The sequence below is a fragment of the Agelaius phoeniceus genome, chromosome 6 (genome assembly GCF_051311805.1).
Source record: "Agelaius phoeniceus isolate bAgePho1 chromosome 6, bAgePho1.hap1, whole genome shotgun sequence".
Lineage (NCBI taxonomy): Eukaryota > Metazoa > Chordata > Aves > Passeriformes > Icteridae > Agelaius > Agelaius phoeniceus.
The window spans coordinates 18,515,836-18,539,507 of record NC_135270.1 but is presented as its reverse complement, the minus strand read 5'-3'; the positions used below and the strand labels follow the sequence as shown (position 1 = coordinate 18,539,507).

Sequence of the window (23,672 nt, the reverse complement as noted above, 5' to 3'; positions counted from 1 at the left end):
TAACAGGAGCAACAGGCTGCTAAGAAATGATCTGAGAAATGAAAACCTTGAGATTGCTAACAGAACAAAAGAACTCCTTGTGCATCTTTGGGTCTGCAGGACCTATTTTGAGTGCAGTAGGTTGCCTGCAACACTCCTGTGTGTGAAAGACAAAGAGTTCAGGTCCAGGAAACAAGCCAATTTCAGTCCTGCATCCCAACAACTGCACGTGAAAAGTTCTTTCAATTACCTTCAAAAAGGCCTCAGCATCTTGCAATATTGTTAATAATTTCCTCTTCCAATACTTTTTCCTTTTTCCAATACATCAAATATGAGAAGGCATCGGTTACTGACAAGAGAAATGCATTTGGTGGTGCTAGCTTGAGAGCAAGCCATGTGAAATACAGATAATGTTTTTAATATCATTGCTTATATCCAATAGTATTAGAAAGTTTACTCTTTTACAGTAACTTAATTATGTGTAGTAAAAATGTAGTGAAAACTACTAGTATTAAAATATTTGTAGTAAGTATTAATCTGCTTTCAGTGACACCCCAAGAAGTCTTAAAAGCATATAGCAAAGGTGGGCAGTTTTTGGAGGTCTCATGGGATATAAACACCATACTACTTCTCCCCTTTGTGTAAAATAGGTGTAAGAATATATGTAATGTCTAGTTCATATAGTCACATTTTTTCAAAATCTTCATGACTTGACTGGATTCAGAAAAGATGTAAAAAAAAATTGGAAACTGACATTATGGTGAGAAATTTTAAATACCTTATATAAACAGGCAAAGATGAACAAGTGATGTGATTGCAGTGCTTAAAAAGAGAGCAGGAAGGAAAAAGGGTTGTGAGAGAAAAGGGCTGTGTAATTGATCCAAGAGCTAAAAACCCAAGTTAGATGTATCTGGTGGTAGGATGTTGTTGTACAGCAGCACAGTAGATTCTTTTTCTCTAAAGAATAAGACCTGGCTTTTTGCTTCAAGGAAATGGTCAGGTTCAGTGACCAGCTTGGGTTTGAGGCAGGACTCAATAATCTGTGGTTTGTGTAGTGCTGCAGATCACGGTCATTTGTCCTGGTAATTCCTTTGGTCTTGAAACCCATTATAGTTTAAAGAGTGCCTTATAAGTTCCAGATGAAACTCATGTTAGCTAACTCCTAGGAGCTCAGAAGGTGACAAGAAAATGTCACTCCATGGGCTGTGTACAGCCAGGGGACATAATTCTCTCATGGCCACTGTGAAATTACCACGTGCCAGCTTGGCAGTACCACAGTGTCAAAGTCATGGTGCTCCCCATGCTGGGCACTGAGGAGAACAGCAAAGGGCTCCCACAGATCCATTTTTGCCACTGCATAGATGGTTCTCACATGTATCTTTCAAAACTGCGTGGGAATACACTATTGCAGAGGTGCAGCAAAGACAATCCCATCATGGTTAATTATGTAAAACACTTTGCAGTTGAATAGAGCTATCTAAATGCCAGCTTGGGGGGTTTCTGTGTAATAATCATTATCTCTTACATCCCTAATCAGTAGAGTGTAATCACTGATTGGAGGATTAGGGTGATGCAGGGGATTTTCTGCAAGGGAAATCCCAGCCCAGGTTTGCTGTTTGCATTCTGTCTCCTAAGGCTCTCAACAAAAGCCACAGCAGAGCAACCACAATGCCATATAGGACAGAGTTTTTCCTGATGGGAGACATCAGTCGTTGGATGTGCCATGGCCTGTGTCTGTATATGGATGGAAAACAGCAGCCTCACAAAAAAAAGTGCCATGTAAAAAACATGACAGTAACAGAAATCATAATGACCCCTTGTCCCCTCTGCATTTGCACTCCTTTCTTTGTAGAAGTATTTTTCAGAGCCTGAGTAGTGGTTAAAGCAGTAGCTTTCACATTCTGGCATAGTTCTTAATTTCTCCCAAGATTTAAGCTAGAGACCACCCCCAATCTGCATTCATTAGGTACTATTGTGTATGGCAGCTTTGGCTGAAAAAAGGAGGAAAAAGCTTTTCCAAGGAACTACATTTAGATGGCATTTGACTTTTGTGGGATTGGCCAGTCACAAATCAGAGGGGAGTTTTGACAGGGAGTGTGGATGCCCAGAGCACAGAGTGACTTGTGAGTGGTGATTGTCTAAGTGTGAAAGGCCTGAGCACCTTTTGAGGAAGGTTTTCTTTTCCGAAGCCTTTGTGCCTTGAGAGATGGTTTTCCTCTTTTTAACAGAAGCCTACCATTTTCAAGACACTGGAAACAAGGGAAAAGCTGAGTTTTTCCCTTCCTGTCTTTTAAGGGGAAGTTGCAGTTTTGGCTGATGCCTGAGCTGCTCACGTTACCAATAAAGGAGTTGGGTTAAGCTGCAAACCTCCAAAGTGTTTGAGAGGAAAGGCACTGGACTCATTTTGCAGTCCTAGTAAGCCTCTAGGTCAGGGAGCTGTTTCAAATCAGAACATTCTATTGATTTCTTTTTAATACCGTCAGCTAACCAAACTCTCAGCCTTTTCAATAGCGTTTCAAACCTTAAAAGGATCAGAAACACAAGCAGATGAATTCTGTGTGTCGTGACTGAAGACTACGAAAGCTTACAAAGTGATTTTCAAACATGACTAAAATTCTGATAGTTTAGGAGGTAAGTTGCCCTGAATTGCATTAAACTCCTTACCCACCAGCACTGGTTAAAGTCACAGGTGGAGATCATTAGAAAATGAGAAACAGGCATTAATTTTTAAAATGTTGCTTCATCCTCAACATCTTTGTGATCAATATTTGAGCACTTCTACTTTTAACTAAGCGGGCAGTAATTCGAGAGGCATGCAGAAAACCTATTAGCTTCACTAAAGTGAGCAAATTCAGCTCACTTTTGCTGCTGGGTAATGCCTTTTCATGTCTGTTTAGACCACTGTAACTAAGAAATTTGACCCATCTCCCTGTTCTCAGTCATTGATTCTATTAGATCAAGCCATACTTCAGAATTACTACTGGAAACCACCACCCATTAAACATGATTTTTAGAACAAAAATATATTATTCATCACTTTTTACAGTGATGGTGGAAAAATGTATATAGAAGGCCCCCTACTCTGTCTCTAGTTCTTTGCCCCATTCACAAAACCAGAAAACAAGGCTTTGCTAAAACACTGCAGCAAGGACTGAGTATCTGTTTATTTTCACAAACCCTATCCCAGCTTTCCTGAGTCTGCAGGAATTTGGCAAAGAAGATAAGGCCTACTTAGCCTTCAATATTGAGAATAATGTAAAACATGTACAAGTGTCCAACACCTTTTCAGGAGTTGCACTGTTGCACTGAGATAGAAACTTTTAAAATAGATTACTCCCTTTTAAAATGTGTTAGTCTGGGTACTCCAAAATAAGCACTGTTAGTTTGTAATTATTTCTAAAAAAATGTAAATGTTGAAAGTAGGAACAGAAGTAAGCAATTAGGCAAACTTGTGTAATTTTATCACTTAACTTGTGAAGAGAACAAGACAGGAGTGTAAATGTGACCAAAAAATGAATGTGGTTGTAGCCAGAATCAAGACTTCAATGCTTCCATGCCTGGCATTGGCTGAACATCAGCCTTTGTGATAGAAATGACTGCAGCAATCTGCTGGTGACAGACATTGTCCTTCATGTGCCCTGAACTTTCTCAGTCCTCCAGGTGCAGGCCTGTCTCCAACTATCCCTGCTTAGAAACCTTGCCAATTTTCAAGATAACATTGCTCTCAAGTCTAAAAGGACTCTAAAAAAAAGTCCTCCATATTCCATATTCCCCTTTCTTCTTATGGTCCCTCATTTCCCTCAACAATTTGGCTGCTTACTGTTCGGCTGCATCAACCTGGGATAAATCAGTTGCTTGTCACATGATTCAAAATCACTCCTGCACTCTCTCTTTCCTACTGGACATCCATAGTGAAGTCTCTGAGTTTACTGAGCTCTCAGCTTATCTGCCTTTCTGGCTTCTGGACCCCTTTGCTGAAGTGGTGATCCATTCAATCCCATTGCTGCTTGTTTCCTCATTCCTGCATCTTTGACCATGGATCAATGCCCCTGCTCCCTAGAGATGCCAGTGACAGGACTTGGCCTTCACTGAGCAGTGCTCCCTCCCTTGCTTCTGTGCTCTCAGGTCTCTGTGGTGTTAGAACTCTGCTGCATTCATCACCTCCTCTTGATTAGGGCTATGGATCATCCACTGCTTAATCCCATTGCTCATCCTTCCTTCGTCTTCCAATGATATTTCTTCCAGTTAGTTACAGACATTATTTCTTCCAGTCCCAAGACCATTGATCCTGTGTTATGTCCTTTATTTATACCTTGAACTTCTCTTAGCCCATTGCTGTGTCTGCTGTGCTTTTGTACAGAGAATCTGTGTGGGCAGGCAGTGTCCAACTGCAGCTCATCTTTGCAGCTGCATCCCTTCCTATTCTCACCTTGTGGCTTACTAGGAATTTTTTCTCTTTGGAGTCCCAATCCTAGCTCATGGCCTAGCCAGCTCCTGCTTCACAGGCTCCATAGGAGCAGCTGTCCTCAACCTGTTAGTGAGCACTTGGCTACAAAACCCGTGCTTCATCTTCATCTCCGTAGTCTGTCAGACTGACACCTTCAGCCATGCATTATTATGAGAAGAAGGAGTCTAGTTCTGATTTATGCAAACTTGTGTCACTTGTGTTTGGCCAGAACATCACTCAAATGTCTCAGCCCTTACCGCTGCACACTCTACATCACAGATGAGCCACATTTTTAAGGCTTGCTGTTTACAAGCTGTCACTTCTCGCTGTCTATCAAAGAGCTGCCTCCTGACTCTAATGATGACAGCCTGCAAGACCTTCTTCTTGTTAGATTTCTAAATAAACCAGCCTTCCTCAAATGTATGCCATGTATTCCAGGCTGCTCCTACTCACTTTTGGGACCTGTTACACATGGATCGCCTGTTTTCTGTGCAGCAACATAGAGGAAAAAAAGAAAGGCACAAACTTTTTTTCTAGTTTCATGTCAGTTTGTAGAAAACGAAACCTGTAATCTTAAAAATCAAACATTTGCAAGTGGAGGATTGAGTCCTGCCACAGACCAAATCAAAATTCGAAGCAGAAACTTGGAAGGATAGATGTTAGTGCAGGAAAGTTTTCTGACTTTTCCCTGACAGAAGAAAAACTCTGCTGTGAGCACTGAAATGTCTCTATCAAGGAGTACTTTCTGAGTGCTTGAAGCATCATAAGATGCATGAGGCAGCAGCATGTGACACCTCTGCCCTCTATGGGTCTGGAGTGGCACATTTTATGTGTGCAGCAAGAGCTGAACACCGCAACTCTACTACAGCCTGAACTCTACAGCTATTATATAACAAAGGAAAACTCTCCCTCAAGCCAATGTAAACATCAGGATCTCGATTAGGTCTTTGGCCCTGGTGATGCAGATGTCTGCATGATTATGAGTCTCTCAGAAACAAGAAAAGTGGTCTCTACAGGGATGCTAAAAATACCCTTCAGGCTTACCTAAATTCACATTTTAAAAAATAAGATCTTGGCAAGTAATTTTGGGACGAGGTAGGTGGCTGGCATAGCCCCAAAAAAGTGTGAGGTACTTTGAATAGCAGAGAGCAGTTCTGCAGCCCAGTGTTGTCTTGTTTACTCATTGGTGCTGAAGTGTCTAAATCCCAACAAATTCATACTTTTGCATAAGGGCGACAGATGGTGTATACATCTATATGGTAACGAGTCCCAGCTTATTTCCTATCACAAGAATATACCAGTTCCCAAGGGGAAGATGGCCACAGAGCCATTCCCTCTACCACTGTGTTTCTGTACCTTTCATCCCACTACTAAAGTCAAACAGACCCTCTGATTTAGCAGTGTTGTGATATCTGCACACACTGTGTCGTTGTAGGCAGACACTTAAGGCACAACTGTTAGAGCATCAGATGATGACATTAAAGAACTGCACCACAGAGAGAAATACACCTTTTGCTGATAGGCAAAGACTTTCAAAGGTGATTGGTAATTAATAGCTTAGTGAAAAACTCGCCTTGTTTATTCCAGTCATGATCCTAGAAGTAGTGTGCTATAGAGATCCCAGTGTCTTCATCTCTTGGGTGCTGTACCTGTATATTTTTTCTTGACAAGCTGCAAACAACTGTTAAAATTCTGGTCAGTCAATAACTCAATCTCAGTACTTGTCTGAGGTTGTCCAGTTTCAGCTCCTGCATTATCTTCCCACTGCAAATAGGGGCCTTCCCTTCTTGTATCAACATTAGCTGCATATAAGGCCATGTTTAAACTTAATAAAAAAGAGTAGAGAGGGGGTCTGTTTTGAGTAAAGCTGAGGAAGTACTGTATTCCTTTAAAATTTAAAGCCTCTGCTGGTATGATCAAAATGCACTAAGTGTCAGGCTCCAGAAGGCAAAGTCAGAACAGGCAGTGATGGATCACGCTTACGGTATCACCTCGGTTCATCTTTTTCCAGTTCAGATGCTGTGGAGTCTCCAACTACACGGACTGGTTCGAAGTGTACAACACAACCCGGGTGCCAGACTCCTGCTGCTTAGAATTCAGTGAGAACTGTGGGCTCCATTCCCCAGGGACCTGGTGGAAAGCGGTGAGTAGCTCTGCAGCACACGGCAGATGCTGCCTTGCAGCCCAGGTGAAGGGCAGGCAGTAGTGATTTGCAGGGCTGCACAGATGATAAGCTGTGCACCTCATTCTATCCTAATTCACCTTTCATCAGGTGCTTTCAGAAGACTCCTGTTGAGCTGTGGCCTTTGACCTCCAATGAAACCCCCTATTTAATTATTTTTATGAGCTGGTTTCCTTTCAGTAGGCTCTAAGCTGTTGTTTTACACTGCAGACAGGTCCATTCCAACACTGATCTGCAGTGCAGACTAGTGACATCAAGCTAGGAAATGGCAGGAGTGCCCTTTTTAGTGTCCCACCTACTGGGTCAGGCAGCAGTAAAGGCAAATGGTTCATGCACACACAGGCCCTGGAGCAGCAGCTGTAGCTTATCACAGCCTAGGCAGTCCTGAGGCAGGAGGACTGGGAGAGCCTTGAGCACTCTTCTCCCACCAGGAGCTCTGGTTTGGGGACCTCCACTGCACAGAAGAGTGGGAACTGTTCCGCTGAGGTGCCAGCAGCATTTTTTTTTTGAGTTTCTGCACTTGCCTGTAATCAAATTCAAAACTCCGTGGGATAATTTCCCTACAATGGCCTCAGCAAGATCTTTCTGGAACAGACAGTCGGAGCCTAAATATGGCTCTGAAATTACCTCAGCAATTCTTTGTGCTAATTACAGGTAGTGCAATTACACAGGAGGGGTGTAGGCCACCTGATGAAGTGGAATTATAACTAAGTTTTGCTGGTTCTAATGGTTTGTGAAGACAATGAGTAAAGCTGTCTTGGCCACTTTCTAGTGAGATTTCATACGCATGGATTTGTACTCACAGAGGCTGAGTTCACATCAAACACAGCTTCCTTATACTTCTTGAGTAGCTCCAGGTAATTTTTTTAATTTAAGGAATGAAAAATTGTCCTTCTCTTTTATTCAGGGTAGCAGGAAAATCAGTGCAGGTTAACCCTGTGGCTTCTGATGGCCATTAATACTTCTTCCTTTATACATATGTAAAAGCCCCTAACTGAAGGCTGAATGATTCATGGCTATGACCATTTACAAGACAGGGGGCCCTGTTTTTGCACAAGGTTGTCTTACAGACATCATAATTTAAAGAAAGGTTTCACTTGGGCCAATTCCACCCTCCCCAAAACTGGACCAGTAAAACTGGGCTACAGCTACTGCAGAATTTAAAGCATGAAGAAAAGAATGAAGGAGTGCCCATACTGCAGTTTGAAATGGCTGGAAATGGTATGAAATGGGCCCATGTGCAGCAGGAGCAGCTACTGAGCCACTCACACTGGGACTGTTGGGTTTCATGTCTGTATGTATTACAAGAAATGTTTATTTCCCTGAAACGTGGAGAAAATGAAAACCTCATTGTAGGGTTCTAACTGCTTCTGGTTGGGTTTTAGAGAGAAAACAGGACCCAAACCCAGGGCTTGTTTATTTGTAGTAGTTTAACCCCAGCCGGCTACTAAGCCCCACACAGCTGCCTGTTTACTTTGCCACCAGTGGGATCAAGGGGAGAGCAGGAAAGTAAAAGTGAGAAAAGAGTGGGTTGAGATAAAGACAGTTCAATAGGGAAACCAAAAAACCATGCTCTGTGTAACTCCTGTTCAATGATAACAAAAAATATCTCCAGATTATCAACCCTGTGTTCAGGACAAATCCAAAACACAGCCCCATACCCATCACTGTGAAGAAAATTAACTCTACCCCAGCCAAAATCAGCACACTATTTTTAGTTTCTGGCTGAATTTATATGGAGCAGTGCTCATGCAGCATTTTGGAGGTGCGCTGTTTTGTGTCTGGGATTAGTACTCCATGTTCAAGCTTCAACCCAAAAATATATTGTAGTTGCTCCAGCACTGAAATGATAATCCAGGCTACCTAGCAGCTAGGTCAGATCCATTTTTTCTCTGGCTGTATATTCCTGGGAGTGTAGAGCTGTATTTATGGCAAATACAATATTCTTGGTTTGTTTTTCTTTTTAGCCTTGCTATGAAACTGTGAAAGTATGGCTCCAGGAAAACTTACTGGCAGTGGGAATCTTTGGACTGTGCACAGCTATGGTGCAGGTACAGTTAAATACCAATTTTCAAATCCTAAATAATTGTAACTAACTAAGTAACCACAGATTCAGATATATACTCTGCCCAAGCAGGTTTTAAATCTTGCAGAATTTTTGTCTACCATCATGCAAAATTATTAAGTACTTTGAGTTTTACTTCAGTTAAAATACTGTGTACAAGGCACAGAACTAGGATACTGCACAGTGTTTTATGATGCACTGCAAAGAGCAGGCACTATATCAAGTGGTTTATAAAAGACTGAAACTGGAAATTGGGAGGGGAGACTGGACTCCAGACACCTAATCAGGGCAGGATGAAGTGCTTTTAGGGTGCCTGTATTTGTCCAGTTATTCTTCAGAGAGGACTTAGGTTAAATAGCCAACTTCAGCATAGTCTAGAGGTAACTTAAGTCTTCAACCTCATCCCTCAGGCCAGGGTAAATTACAAATCAGTATGTGGTGCCCATTAGTGAACCCTGCCAATAAACCCATGCTCCCTTACTATGATTGGCATAGACATGCCTATCAGATTTTTGAGTTGCAGTCCTTTCCACTGTGACTTTGGTCAGAGAAGAATCTGTTGTCCACCACTTTGTCCCTTGCGTGCTGGTGCCTTTAACCCAGCCTGCTGTGGTTGTGCACCAGTGGCACAGCCTGAGGATACACAGGTGAAAGTTGTGCTGGAGCTCAGGCTGGTTCAAAGTGCCTTTCCTAAATTCAGTGAAGATCTAGATTTAGTTTCCAGCTCCCCCTCTTGGAACCCAACATGCAAGCACAAAGGATGGCATTGCTGAGCTAATTAACACCGTGTAACTGCAGATTAACTCATGGTTGTTTGGTTTGGTTGGGTATTTTTTTTAATTTGCCTGCTATGCCACTAGCAGCAGCAGGAGAGAGTCTGGGATCAGTATTCTACTCACATTCCCAATAATGACAGATTAGGCAGAATGGCACATATCTTACTCTCTCATATGTCATTTATTGGCTGCAACTTACTAATGCAAATGCCTGACGCCTCACAGGCCCAAATTCAGTAGAGTTCTGGGGTTTGTTCCAGTATAATAAGCAGATATGCTTAGAGAAAGAAGCACAAGATCATATGGCAGACAGGCAATTTATCACTGTTGTTAATATATTACCACAATTAAGAAAACCAAACCAGCTTTTGAGCATCCATTCAGCATTTAGGATATCTTTAAAGGATACACTAAAAATCCCCAGCACTCCATGGTCAGTCCTTCTCATAAATACCCTAAGTATATTAAATTTCTAAGACAATACTATCTTTCTGACAGAAAGACATTGCTAGTTTGCATGGGAGGAAGCACTTCAGACAATTTAAAAATGCAAATTCATATTCCTAGTAAATGCTGTGCAATGCAGGGAAAACACCTCAGAAGACAACAGATTTTCAGTCTGCCTTCCAGCTGCCTGGTGCAATTGAATCTACCTGATGACAAAAGTTTCTGTGCACTGTCACCTGAAATGAACTGAGCCCCCTCTCTTGCTGCTGTTTCAGTTGTGTTCTGGCCCATAGCATGTGACAGTTTTTCATGTTAGCATCTTAGAGAATCATACAGTCACATAATTTGAAGGATATAACAGCACATGCAACAGAAGAATCTTCCTCAGCCATGCATGCTTCAAACTATAAACCAAGTTCAGCCACTGCTGTTTTGTTACGTAGATGTCCGTGAAGGTGGATACTTCCAAAAGGCCAGTGTTTGCTACAAACAGCACACCAAAACCTAATAATCTGATTTCACTATAGAAGAGTGAGACTTGAGGAAGATTAACAACTTTATAACCACTTTTTCTTCATAAATATAATTGTGTGTGTGTTTATATTCATATATTCTTTCAAAGTACTCATTAACAGGAACTATTACTCATGTAAAGACTAAATTTGAAGTGGTCAGGTTAAGTGCTTAAAACAGAATTCATACCCTAAAATTTTCTACCTGGCAGACCTTCATTTCAGTGACAACTCGTACTGTGGTGTTGCAAAGGGAAAATAACAAGCACTTAGTACATTCATATGGGTACTTCAGCTGGAAGGAAAATAAGACTTTCTCCCCCATCCCTTTTGATGAAGTAATCCACCAGAGACAGCACAACAGGTCAGTGCTTAGCTGGGAGAAGAACCCCCATCCCCCTGCTGCTTCTCTTGAATAGGCTGAGTAGAAAAACACATCCATTGTTGATGAGGCATTGATGGCCATGATTAATGCATGTTCAGTCTCCAGTGATTCCCCCACGGGGACCTGTGCACACATACACTTGGAAAAGTAAAGTACAGTCAAGTAAACCACAGCATCCGTAGGGCCAGGGATTAACCCAATGTCTTTCAAAACAACAGCTACAGGGACACCCACAGAATACCCACACAGCTGTGGATTGCTACTGTAAAATATTTTCAAGCAAAAGGCATCCAAATTTTTTTCAATATATCTCTTTCCAGTATCTGGTGGCTGCTTTGATGGAGAAATCAACTCTCCCCTGCTCTCACTGTCCATTCTGTAAGACAGCAATATGGATAAGGACAAAAGGCAGACAGACTCTAGGAATAGAACAAGGACATGAACAGGCAGGAAAAGCAGTATGTGATATGTCCTCCTGTGGGTGAACAAAATTAGTGTCATGCTTTTCTCTTTTTTTCTTGTTGTTTCCATAAATAGGGTTTTTTTACTTACTGAAAAACGATTGTTTGTTGTTTCTTTTCTCTTAGATTCTCGGACTCACCTTTGCAATGACCATGTATTGTCAGGTAGTCAAGGCAGACACCTACTGTGCATAGATACCATTCCCAATCTTTCTGCTTCTCCTCCAAAGGACACAGGAGAAATCTCCTTCATGCTCATTCATCTGACCTTCTCCCCCCCTCTTTGTACTATAAACTGTGTATAATGCTATATTTCTGAAGATTTTGTGAATCACCCCACTTTACTGAAGGAGGAAGAAAAGAAAAAGTCAGTACTTGAACTGGCACAGGTAAGAAGCAGCCTTGTCTTTAAGCAGAGGAAAACCAAAAAAGCAATGTTTCCTTTTCCATGGCCTGTGGCAAGGCAAGAGAGGCTGCTTACAAGGGGCTGACTGCAAACCCATGTTAAGAAAAGATGGCACTGAGGCAACCTCTGCAAAAGCTGCCAGGCTGCCTTCCTGCATTTCCCAGTCCGGAAGAGAGGACGTAGAAAACAAATGTTCTTCAGCAAGAAGGTACAGAGTAGCTAGGACTGAATGCAATTGTAATTTTACTACAGTTTGCACACAGCTAAAATGTCAAGATCAAGGAGCCCTGCCTCCAAGTGTCTCAAGATGATTTTGTAGCCAGGAGAGGATCATCTTCAGAAGTGCATTGTTTTAAAGGAGTATTTTTAATCTTACGTGCCGCAGAGTCAGGCTTTTAATCAGAATCTGTACAGCGAGATCCTGGCTGTTAATGGAAAACAATATTGGACATTGCCTCACTTCCTAATTGCCAGTGGCATATAGATGGTTGACTGCATATGTTATATATGTTACATTCATAAACACATACTTTTCTGAAAGGAGGTGAAAATACCCAGCATCTAACCTCAGAAAGAGGAAACCTTTCTATCCTATTTTACATTCCAACTGAAATAACCAAGTATTATTTCTTGTACAAGGCACTATCACTTATACCTCTGGGAAACAAGTAATTACTTTCAGCTGTATCTTCATTTCAGTAAACAACTTGTGAGTGGGCTCTCTCTGTCAGTCTACTATGGTTTTATTTATCATCCCTGTTTCAAGTAAGTCTGCCAAAAAAATATCACTCATTTCCATGCTTGAAGATGTATACAAAGCTGTCAGCTGTTCCTTCCCTGAATGTCACCATTTCATTAATTTACTTTGGGATAACATCATCTGCAGGTATGATAGACTTTGCCTTGCTGAAGAAAAATCTTTTGCACATTGCTCATTCTTCTGAGAGTTATTAAGACTTCAGATGCTTTTATGCTTACCTTTTTTTTTCCTCCCAGCTGCACACTGACAACAGCCAAGACACATCAGTCTCTGTTAGAACTGGAGTCACTTCTCAGTGCTCTTTTTCAGATGCATTTTTCTTCACCTAGCTCCTGGTTAGAATATAATCCACACTTTCTAGAATATCATGGAATCACAGAAATATGCAGAAATCAAAACCATTACTTTCCTTAACTAGGGAACAGCCACTCATTGATAACTGAAGTAATTGATGTAGTACCGTCCTATGCACGTCTTCTGGTGATGAGGTTAAAAATCAGATGTGTCCTATTGTTCAAACAAATAGTTCCCTGCCAGCAAACAGCTCCAGGTAGTGCATGTGTGCCAGGGAGAAGCTGAAGCACCCCAGGGAAAGGACACAGCAGGGAACAGGCAAACAGAGCAATGCAGATGGCCTGCTCCCTTCAGCCAGCATTTGAGGAGCTCTCAGCCACTGTCACTTAGAGCAGAGAGCTGACCATGGAGCTCTGGTTTCCCAGGAAGCTGAGTGCAGCCATTCCTGCACACTGGAAGCATGCAGCAAGCTCACAGGGAAAGTCACCTTGCTTACAACAGCAGGTCTCAGCTCTGAGTGCCATTTTGCATGCTTTGATTTAAAGATAATTTCCAGCACAGAGCTGGACTTGCCAACCCACACAGCCTATTGAACAATCTCCTTTACACCCAGAACTAACCCTTTTCTGGACCTGCATTATTTGACAGATCCACTCTCACTCAACAGATTTGGGAGATTTTTTTTATCTCTGCTGATTTCCTGCAGTCTTCTCACTCTCAGGCATGAGCTACTCCATATTTTCTGGGAAATTGCTTAGGACAGCCTGGTGTTTAAAGAGCAATTATTTTCCAAAATTTTACCCCCATGGGGCATTTAGCTCTGCAGGCTAAGGTAAAAGTAATATATTAATTCTGTGCATTTTATGTGGCTTCCCAATCACTATGACAGCAACCTCCCCAGCACTAAAGGATTTTACTGTCATGCAAACAAGCCCCAACATACCCAAGCTGAGCAAGTAGCCACACACAGGTGCCCTGTACTCCAAAGCAAGAGGCTCGCTCGTGTTGCAGTCACCAGGCTCCCTGCTCTCTGCTTCTTGAGCCAGGCTGACCTGCAGACTGTCCTGCTCTGCAAAAGATGGTGTGAGTTTGTTCCTTCCCTCTCTCTACTCTCTTCTTTTCTTAACGTGCACAGATACAATTCCAGGTTAGCTGTACCATTAGTTCTTGCCTTGGTTTATAGTTTGTACACAGGGGTGCTTCTGCTGACAACTCAGAGGAGTTTCTACCACTGAAAAGCAGCATGACACAGTGATGAATACATTCATAAAACATTGATTTTTTTTTTTTTTTTGAGACAGATAAAAGGTAGACAAGTCTATTTGTAGTGATCCCTGCCATTAAAAATTAACACAGAGACAGCAGGCTGATGATGGTTCAGTTGATGGGAGCAAACCATTGTGCAGAACTCCCACAGAGAGCAACTCTTATCAATTTGCTTGATGGTGTGATGTAGGAAAAAGAGAGATCACAGACCCTTCTCCTGTGAGTCTCACAGTAATATGTGCTGAGCTCTTACAGAATGCTTCTAGACTTCAGGTAAAGCTTCAGTGGAAACAAAATATGAGAAGCAGACTGGAGACAAGTCACATTTTGTGGTTTCCTCTAATCATTTTCCCCAGTTTAGGTGTCTTTACAAGATAAACTTCCTTGGTTTTCAAAAACAAGTACCTAAAGGGAATACCTCTAAGCAGCCCTCACTTTGTAAATCCCAGTCACTGCAACAAAAACATACAGTTAGGGGAAAAAAATAAAACAAAACAAAAAACCACAAACAAACAAACAAAAAAACCCCCAAGCAGACAAACAAACAAAAAAACCCCCTCCAGATCACATATTGCTGGTAATAATTCCTTTTAAAATACTCTTCCACTACCAAGATGCTACTGCAACTTGTTCATAATTTGAACTGGACTGTTTTGTATATTTGATGTTATTAACTCTCTCCACACAGACAAAACAGCTGTTAGAGTGCTTACAGCATTACCAGCACAATCCAATTTCATACCTCTGAACATACTGCATATAACAAGCCTCAGACTTACCATATTTTCTTAAGATCAATGCATCCTTTCTCTGCTGACAAGGTCAGAAGATTTTGTGATGTGTAACAGCAACAATCTTTTAAAAAAAACCCAAAAAGCCAAAAAAAAGACAGTTCCATTTTACACATTAAACTGGTTGATTATATATAAGTAACCTGTAGTACATAATATCCATTTGAAAGGCTGCTGATATTGAATGCAGGCAGAGCAACACAGAAGTCATTCCAATTGCTTCTATTAGTGTCTTGTCACTTTTAGTAAAGCCTTTTATATTATTGTGACTTCTTATCTTTAAACATGAAGGAGGACTCAATACATTTAAATTAAAGACAGAACCAAAGGCAATAAAGGAGCACTCCTAATTTATTCTCATGGCTGTTTCTGCTTAATAACAAGATATGAAGGCACAGGGCATATGACTGAACCTACTGAATTCAGCAGCATCAGGATTTAGCTTTTTAGATTCAGTCCAAATATCCTTTTGGCTTTTCATTTTCACAATTATTTAATAAAAAAAAAACAAACATCCAAACCCATATATTTAATAGAATATGGTTTATTTTCCTGTACTGTCACTAGCAGCCAAATCTTATTACTTGTACAACAGAATTACTTAGCTCCTCATCATACAGTGCACAATCACTGAAATACACTTCAATTTCTGTTCTATGAGTAGTTCTTTGGTCTCCCCCCTCAAATTAAACAAACTCATAAAAGTTTATTCTTTGATCAATAATTAGCATTTAAATGCAGCATTGTAGGATTTATCATGTGGAGAGGAAGGGACTGCACAGAAGCTGTAAAAAATCCTCTGTCTTGCATCATCAATAGGGCTGCTTAGGGAATCCACCCAAACCCTGACTTCTTACAAACTGATGAGAACTGGTCCCACTGAGTACACACTGAGTGACTGGGCTGCCTCTTACACCTTCCCAGGGCAGGACAAAGTCACAGCCTTTCATTTACCCCTTGGCTTCGGTGTTGTGCTATAAACGGGGCACCAAAGGTAAGCAACAGAAACCAGCAGTTGATTGTGGCATTATTTAAACCCAGACTCCTTATTTACTCTAATTTATCTGCAAGAATTTGCTAAGTGTAAATTATCTGCATAGATACTGAGTTAGACAGTTAGAAAACACGTTGGGATTTGCCATGGGAAATCTTGTTTGGATTCCATTTTGAATTCTCCCTTGTCACTGGTCTCTTACCACAGTGGGCAGTCGCCTCTGTTCTTTGGATTTTGTTGCTGCAATTACAATGGTACATTTTTGTGCATTCATATAAAGAACAAAATTTAAAATATACCTTTTATTTTTAAAAAGTTATTAAATATTCTTTAAAGTTTACAACAGAATGTCTTTTGTATTCTTTATAAGCAACTGCACTACAAGCTGAACAGTGATTCTATACAGACCCAGAGATATGTGTGTGTGCAAGTCTGGGCAAATACACACACACATACTGTATGCAATTTAACAAAACCCTACAGTGTTCTACTTCTTTGTCGTTTCTCATTACCTTTTATTTGACCTATCCTTCCTTACAAATTTATTGTTATTATTTATGTGGCTTACCTATTCCCAGTTGAATGTACACCTCTCTTCCCTTTTAAGGGCAAGCTACCTGAAATTATGTGATAGTCAATAGCAATTCAGAAACTACTGGGAGATCAGGTTTCGTGTTAAAAAAATACTCAGACCCAAACCAAATTATTTTGTGTTCACAACTTGTCTGTTACTGATAACTTTGAAATAAAAGGACTTCCCTTTTTCTGAGGTAGTTGCTTACATTCAGAAAATACGTAGTAAACCTTGAAAAATTAACACCAGAATGTTTTTAAATTGAACAACTAGGAACTTGCACTGTGTCAAATCAGAAGAATGTCTGGTTAGCCAGGTAGGTTATCTGCAGTCAAGTCTAACACTGCCTTTTTTTAAACAATTTGTTGTACCCTACAGGTCAAATATCTTTGCAAGTGAAATTGCCTCTGAACTGTACATTCTGAACAACACTAGTGTAGTGTAATGGGAAATGTAGAGACCCAGAGGTTTTAGAGGTTATTGCAGGAAGCATCATAAGGGATAACCCACATATTTGATGGAAGTTTCTTACAGCTCCCTCCCTTTAGGAGAGATGTTTACATTACTTGAATTGTCTTGATCCCATTAAGTGCACCACTAGATGGTCTCATCAGCCACATCTATCTTTAATCCCTTTCTGACTCTGTGCAGCTTTACACTTCAGTCCTGCAGTATAGCAGTGAATTTCACAATTTCTTCATGTTGCATTTAAAAGAATACTTCTTAAATGGATTTTAACATTGTTGCCTTTCAATTTCATTTACTCACCATTGGTTCTGTACTTCAGGAATGATAACTTAATGATGCTTACAGAAATACATGTGCTCAGAGCAGCAGTATTACCTTTACAGTTTAATTTGCCTTTCCAGTAGAGCTTAACCCTGGGTAATTGAGTACCCTATTGATTTTTAAGATCCCATTGTTTCAAACAACTAAGCCCAGTGTACCTTCCCCCAGTAGCTATCCCGTTTGTCTTTGCTTTTGTACTACATCTTGCCATAGACAGAGCTGTTCCTACTTTAATCAACAACCAGATGAGTATTTCTCCCTACAATCTGCTATTTTTCCAAAGGACACTTACCACAACCTGGAAATATCAGGCCTAGCTGATTATCCTGGCTGTGTAAAACAAAGTACTTTCTGTCTGCATGGCAATAATTTTCAAAGAAATTTAAGGGCAGCTTATGAAGCTTCATCCAAAGTTTTGTCTTGACACATTAAAAGCACAAAACACAGAGCCCTATGTTTCTTATCTTACCAGGCTAAAAACCCCAAGCAAATAAGAAATCTGTCATTAATAACTCATCTGGCAAATACCATTTAAAAGAGTGTTTTTTCTGAAATCCCATTAGTTGCCTAAGTTGTCACTTTACCCTAGGCCTTGCTTCCTTGTCTCTCCCTGCAATAAACTGTTTCCCCATGGAAATACTGTCTGTTCACTAGAAATCCTGGGGTTGGTTGACCTGCAAGAAGAGCTCAGTTTACATTTCTCCCTCCAAGAGCCAGAAAACATTCACTACCAAATCTACACCAGGGTGTGTTAGACAGCTGAACAGAAGTTCTGTGTCTTAGGATGAGGGTTTTTCATGAAGAAATAGCTGATCAGTTCAACTGATTTCTCAAACAAGTCCTTGGTATCTTTTATGTAGAAATCATTTAGGCAGAGCAGAATATTTTGTTACTACAGAATTGCTTAACAGAGACTTCCCTGTACTTGCAATTAAAGAATAATTTGAAAGGATGGGATAATTATCCACTATAAACTTCGCCTGATATTCCCATGGCACTGCTATTACATAGTTCAAATCACAGGCAACAAAATAAAACATGTAACTGTATTTAGTTAAATACATAGAAAACAAAAATCTATGTAAAGGAAAGTACAGCACAAAAAATTCCCAACTATTAATGTATATTTCATGTGTCTATGTCTCATATGGACTGTGACAAGAGTTTCAGGTGCAAAGCATTCATCCTGAAGATTAACTAAAAATTACTGGAGAAATACAGGGATTTTGGGAACTTGTTTCTCAAAGTCTGTTCAGATGCACCTCATCATCTCCCTCCTCCACAAATGCCCTTCTTTGGCCCTTAAGCTTAAGTCCATCACTGCTCTTTCCACCTGTACCATTTAAATCTGCTTTTCTGCACACAAAAATGTGTTGTCAGTCACAGTCCCAGTGTGTCAAATGTGGAGAGGATTCAGTTGTTTGTATAAATTTTAGTGCCCAATGGTAAGACATGTTACATGGCTTTACAAAATTCAGGTTTGATACTGATTTAGGAGACCACAGTCTCTACAGAACAGAGCAGAATCAGTACAGTGACAGAGAAATTAATGCAGCCTGGTTGTGGACCTATGTAGTGACTGAATCTGAATTGCTCTTCATGTCCTCAGTTCCCTGATGCAAGCCTGCAAATGGCTAAACAAGCAGTGTTATCAAGCAGAACTGTCACTGGCTGCTTAGCATGCTCCAGACAGACTAATGCTGCAAGGATTCTTTTTCCTTTTTTTTTTAACCCAGTTTACCTTGGAAACTTGTTCAATGTTATTGTATCACCACAGATGCAATTAACGGATTCTGATATTATATCTCAGCTTGAATAATAAGCACCCATAAGGATACTGAGGTAAAAAAATGCCTCATCTTAGAAATGATGCATTTTTGTTCTTTTGAAATGCTCACCTGCACCCATACACTTTTAAGGTGACTTAAGGGGCAGCATATGCACCCTCCAGTTTGTACTGTGGCAGCCCAACTGTCTAAGATAACTTCTATTAAAAAAAAAAAAAAAAAAAGTAAAAGTGTATTTGTGTAATTCTCAGAGCTCTGATTTTCAGGCTGTCATTTCTCAAGGAACAAACCCTCTCCCACCCTTAAGAGAGTTAGAGCTGTTTGCAAACTCAATTAGGATGAAGCATTTGCAAATACTCCAAGAAAAGAGCACTCCTGCATTGTGTTGATTCTAATGCTTTTTGGCACCCCACCTCTCACTCCCTAATCAAATACCAGGTCTCTTATCACAGCCAAGGTCACCAAAAGCTTTGTTGTAATCTCAGAACAGCACACAGCCTCCCTTCCTCCCCACCGTGGGCCCCTGTGTTAATGTCACTGGAAAGCCAAGCTGGCATTAGTTGAACAGGGAGGCTAGAGAGAAGTACAGGGCAAGCTCTTGGGGTAAATTCTTCATGCTGTAAGCTCAGCTGCAGGAACTGGACACACAAATACATTAGAAATAGTCATATATCCCCCTAGAAGCCAGAGGTGCTTTGACTATTCTGCTGAGCAGCTAAGTTATGGTCTCTTAAGGGCAGAGTTGCCTCAAAACCTCATGATTGAAAACACTCCTACTTTTGGGGGAAAAACAGAAATTGTGAACTCAGACCTGTGCACGACAGAAGGAATTATGGCTTTGCAAATGCAAACACAAGAGAGTACATAGACTGAATTGATGTGTCATATAATTACTAACTCACTTTCCCTAAACAAAGTAATTCACCAGCTTGGAAGTACAGCTTGTTGTCATGGAACTTGCTTGATATTTGGTGCTAATAAAAATTGAAGTTTTAAATCTCCCTATGAAGTCCGTGCATTGAAGTTCTTCCCTATTAAACACCTTCTTATTCCTGACTGTGCACCACAGCTGGTTACCCTGACACAAAACATCTTCATTATCAAAAGGTCCTTTGAAATAAGTGCTCACAGGTTTCAAAGAAGAATTATCACAGGAAAAACTGGCACAATTAAAAGCTTGGTGCAAATCACACTCTCTTGTTCCTGATGGAATCAAGACTTAATGTACATGTAAAAAAATCTATGTGCATCAACCCAATCTATGTGTTCTTCTCCAAACCCAGATATTCCAATGCAAGCAATCTTTGTTATGGGTGGCACAGGACTCCAACTTATATAAATATCTGTGCCAGGAAAGGTGAGGAAGAAAAGGGAAAATACAAAGGACAGATATGAAAAAAACATAAGATTAAGAGAGAAGGTTGGAAATGGACAAAAGACCTGAGCAGTCTGGTTTTCCCCACTGTAAAGTACAAAGACAGAGCAGCATCCCATGAAACCTGTGGTGAGCCCATTCAGAACAGGCCCCGTGTGCTGTTCCAGCTGCTTTCCTGTTCTCTTCAGACTGCAATCCCATCTATTCCCCTTCTAGGTGCAGCAGGTTCACCAACTAGTGAAGGACACAGGATTCTCAGATGATGAGCAGCTCTAAAGGGTACAGAGCTGTACCCTTTACCCTGTGATTTCTCTTACATCCTCCAAATTTCAGTTCTTCCAGCCTAGCAGGAGATCAATCCTGTGCAGTGGCATTGCATTTATATGTAATTTAGACATTATTGAAAAATGTTGAGGATAATGGGATACATCTGCAGGTCCTGAGGGAACTGCTGGATGAAGAAGCTGAGCCACTATCCATCATATCAGAGATATATAGCAGTGCAGTAAAGTTCTCACTGACTGGAAAAGGGGGAACATAACCCCCATTTTTATAAAGGGAAACGAGGGATTCCTGGAGAACTACAGGCCCATCAGTCTCACCTCACTGCTCAGCAAAATCATGGAGCAGATCTTCCTGGAAAATATGCTAAGGCATATGGGAAATAAGGGTATGTCTGGGGGACAGCAAACATGGCTTCACTAAAGGAAAATTATGTTTGATAAATCCAGTGGCCTTCTCTGATGGGCTTACAGAGGTGGAATAAGGGAAGAGTGACTGCCATGACCCACCTGGACTTGTAAAAAGCTTGACTCTGTCCTGCACAACAGCCTTGTCTCTAAACTGGAGAGACTCTGGTTTGATGGATGGACCACTCAGTGGATAAGCAACCAGCTGGATGGTGACTCTCCAAGTCCAAGAGGAGACCAGGGAAGAGTGGTGTTCCTTGGGGGTCCAGGAGGACTGCTGGGACCAGCACTGTTCAACATCTTTGTCAGCAACGTGGGCTGTGGGATCGAGTCAGCCTCAGCAAGACTGCAGACAACACCAAGCTGTGAGGTGCAGTCAACATGCTGGAGAGAAGAGATGCCATCCTGAGGGGCCTGGACAGGCTGGAGAGACCAGCCCATGGGATCTTCTGGAAGGTCAACAAAGCCAGGCACAATGCCCTGCACCTGAGTCAGGGAAATCATGACAGGCTGGGCAAACACAAATACAAATACAGGACTGAGAGCAGCCTTGAGGAGAAGGAGTTCAGTGCTGTTGGCAAGAAGCTCAACAGAACCTGACAAGGTACTCTTGTATCCCCAGAAAGAAAAGCAGGGCAGTCAGCAGGTTGAGACAGCTGATTCTCTACTCCACTCTAGTGAGATCCCACCTGCAGTACTGCATCCAGCTCTGGGGCTCCTGACATAAAAAGGACATGGACCTGCTGGAGCGGGTCCAGAGGTGGCCACAAAGATGCTCAGAGGGCTCAAGCACATCTCCTGTGAGGATGAGGATGAAAGAGTTGGGATTTTCAGGCTGGGGAAGAAATAGGTATTAGAAATAAATTCTTGACTGTGGGTGGTGAGGCACTGAAACATATTGCTCAGAGGAGTTAATGGATGCCCCATCCCTGGAAAGCCAGGCTGAATGGGACTGTGAGCAACCTGATCCAGAGAAAAGTATCCCTGGCTCATGGCCAAGGGATTGGAACTAGATAATCTTAAAGGTCATTTCCAACCCAAATCATTCTATGGTTTAAAAGAATTCAGCATGTCACAGGTGATCTGTCACAGCTGTTCTGTCACTGTTACATGGAGCACAGTATCCTGCAACTAAAAAGCTTTCTTAGTATCAGTGCAACTACACAGAACACAAGAGTATTCAGCTACACAGACCTAGTGCTGAACAACTGACTACTCTGGTGCCTTACATGCACAAGCAGCTCTGGTGAAGTATTAAAGAGAAATTCAGGAAAACACTGCCACTCTCAGTGCTGATGATGCAAGCTTATTTCATTTTCATTTTAATTTAGTGAGCTCTCACTGAAATGAAAGAGTGCCTGAAAGCTTTATAGCATGAAGTGAAATGGCAAATTAAATTGAAATTGAGATAATCCCCAGAAATGTATACAAAACTAAAGCAACTCAAAGTCTAGACACCTTTCAGACTGGCAAGTTTTTATAAAAATGAGAAAAAGCAATCTCCTATAATTCTCAAGCTTTTCAATCTGTCTGAGGACATCCCAGAATGCACCACATTGTGTCTACACTATCATTGCAGTGGGACTACACAGATCTCTATCACAGAATAAAGTACTATTGAATCGTGAACCCAAAGCACCAGAGAATTTCACATACAGGAGTTTAAAAAAACCTATTTCCTCTGTCTACTTTATTGAGATCACATATCACAAGTATCCATGTAGTTTGCACTTCAGTATTTTCAAATAGCAGCATTTGCTTGTTTGAAAGCCAAAGCAAAATGTCTGTTCAGGTAGGAAAGTTGCTCAACTCTGCAAGTTTATTTTTTCAAGTCTGTGTAAAACTGTTTCTGCAGCAAAAATACGATAAGTGAAAACCCACAAGGAATCACACTCTGGGGGTACAGATGTGCACAGAAGGAATATAAGCCCCAGGAATGAAAGTAGATTTCCCAGTAGGCAAAGTTGAGCTGTAGTTTCAGTTAAGTCTTCAGTGAAATTTCTGAAGCAGAGAATATGATGATTCCCCAGGGAAAGCGCACAACCACAATGCCTTTGCATATTTAAAGATTATCATTCAGGGCTTTTAAATCGAGCCCTAGAGAGTTTCCATTAATCCACTGAGCTGCCAGCCCAGTCTCACACTGGCAGGCTCACTGCTCTCTAACAATTGAGAGCTTATTAAATATTAAGGTCTTAATCTTAAGTACTTCTGTTTGACTGAGAAACTCTAAACAGTGCGCAGAAGATAAACATTTTCTCATATATATATATATATATATATATATATATATATATATATATACATATATATACACACACACTCACACATACATCTACAGAGAGAGAGCAGTATTAGATAAAGGCAAAAGTCCCCAAAATAGCAGGAGAGTTGTGTAATAAATCCATTCATTTTAAAGCAGCCCATGTATCCCCACAGTCATATCCCCTTCCAGTTGTCTAGATCCAGCTTTCACAGGTTTACTTCTGAAGGACAAAAGCTCACCTCTCTCCTGGCCTTGAAATGCCAGCTTAGGAATTAGAAAGATGATCACAGCAGGATTCACAATACTCTAATAATGCTACACTACAGGTAAAGACAAAGACAAACAGTTTTAAATGTAGCATGTCTGGTACTTGACTTTCCATTCCATTTCTTTCAAAAGCATTCACCTAAGATAGCTTTTGATTAAA

General features: G+C 41.0%; 1 protein-coding gene across 3 annotated transcripts in view; it reads left to right on the top strand.

Annotated features, from left to right (window-relative positions):
* Nucleotides 1-19,916, top strand: part of TSPAN4 (tetraspanin 4) — a 417,908-nt gene extending 397,992 nt beyond the window's left edge. For all 3 annotated transcript variants that reach the window (XM_077179946.1, XM_077179947.1, XM_054635107.2), the window contains 3 exons: nucleotides 6,438-6,569; nucleotides 8,576-8,659; nucleotides 11,381-19,916. In XM_077179946.1, the coding sequence (XP_077036061.1) occupies nucleotides 6,438-6,569; nucleotides 8,576-8,659; nucleotides 11,381-11,449 (285 nt within the window). In that variant the 3' untranslated portion in view covers nucleotides 11,450-19,916. The remainder of the gene's footprint in view (nucleotides 1-6,437; nucleotides 6,570-8,575; nucleotides 8,660-11,380) is intronic.
* The last annotated feature ends 3,756 nt before the right edge of the window (nucleotides 19,917-23,672 follow it).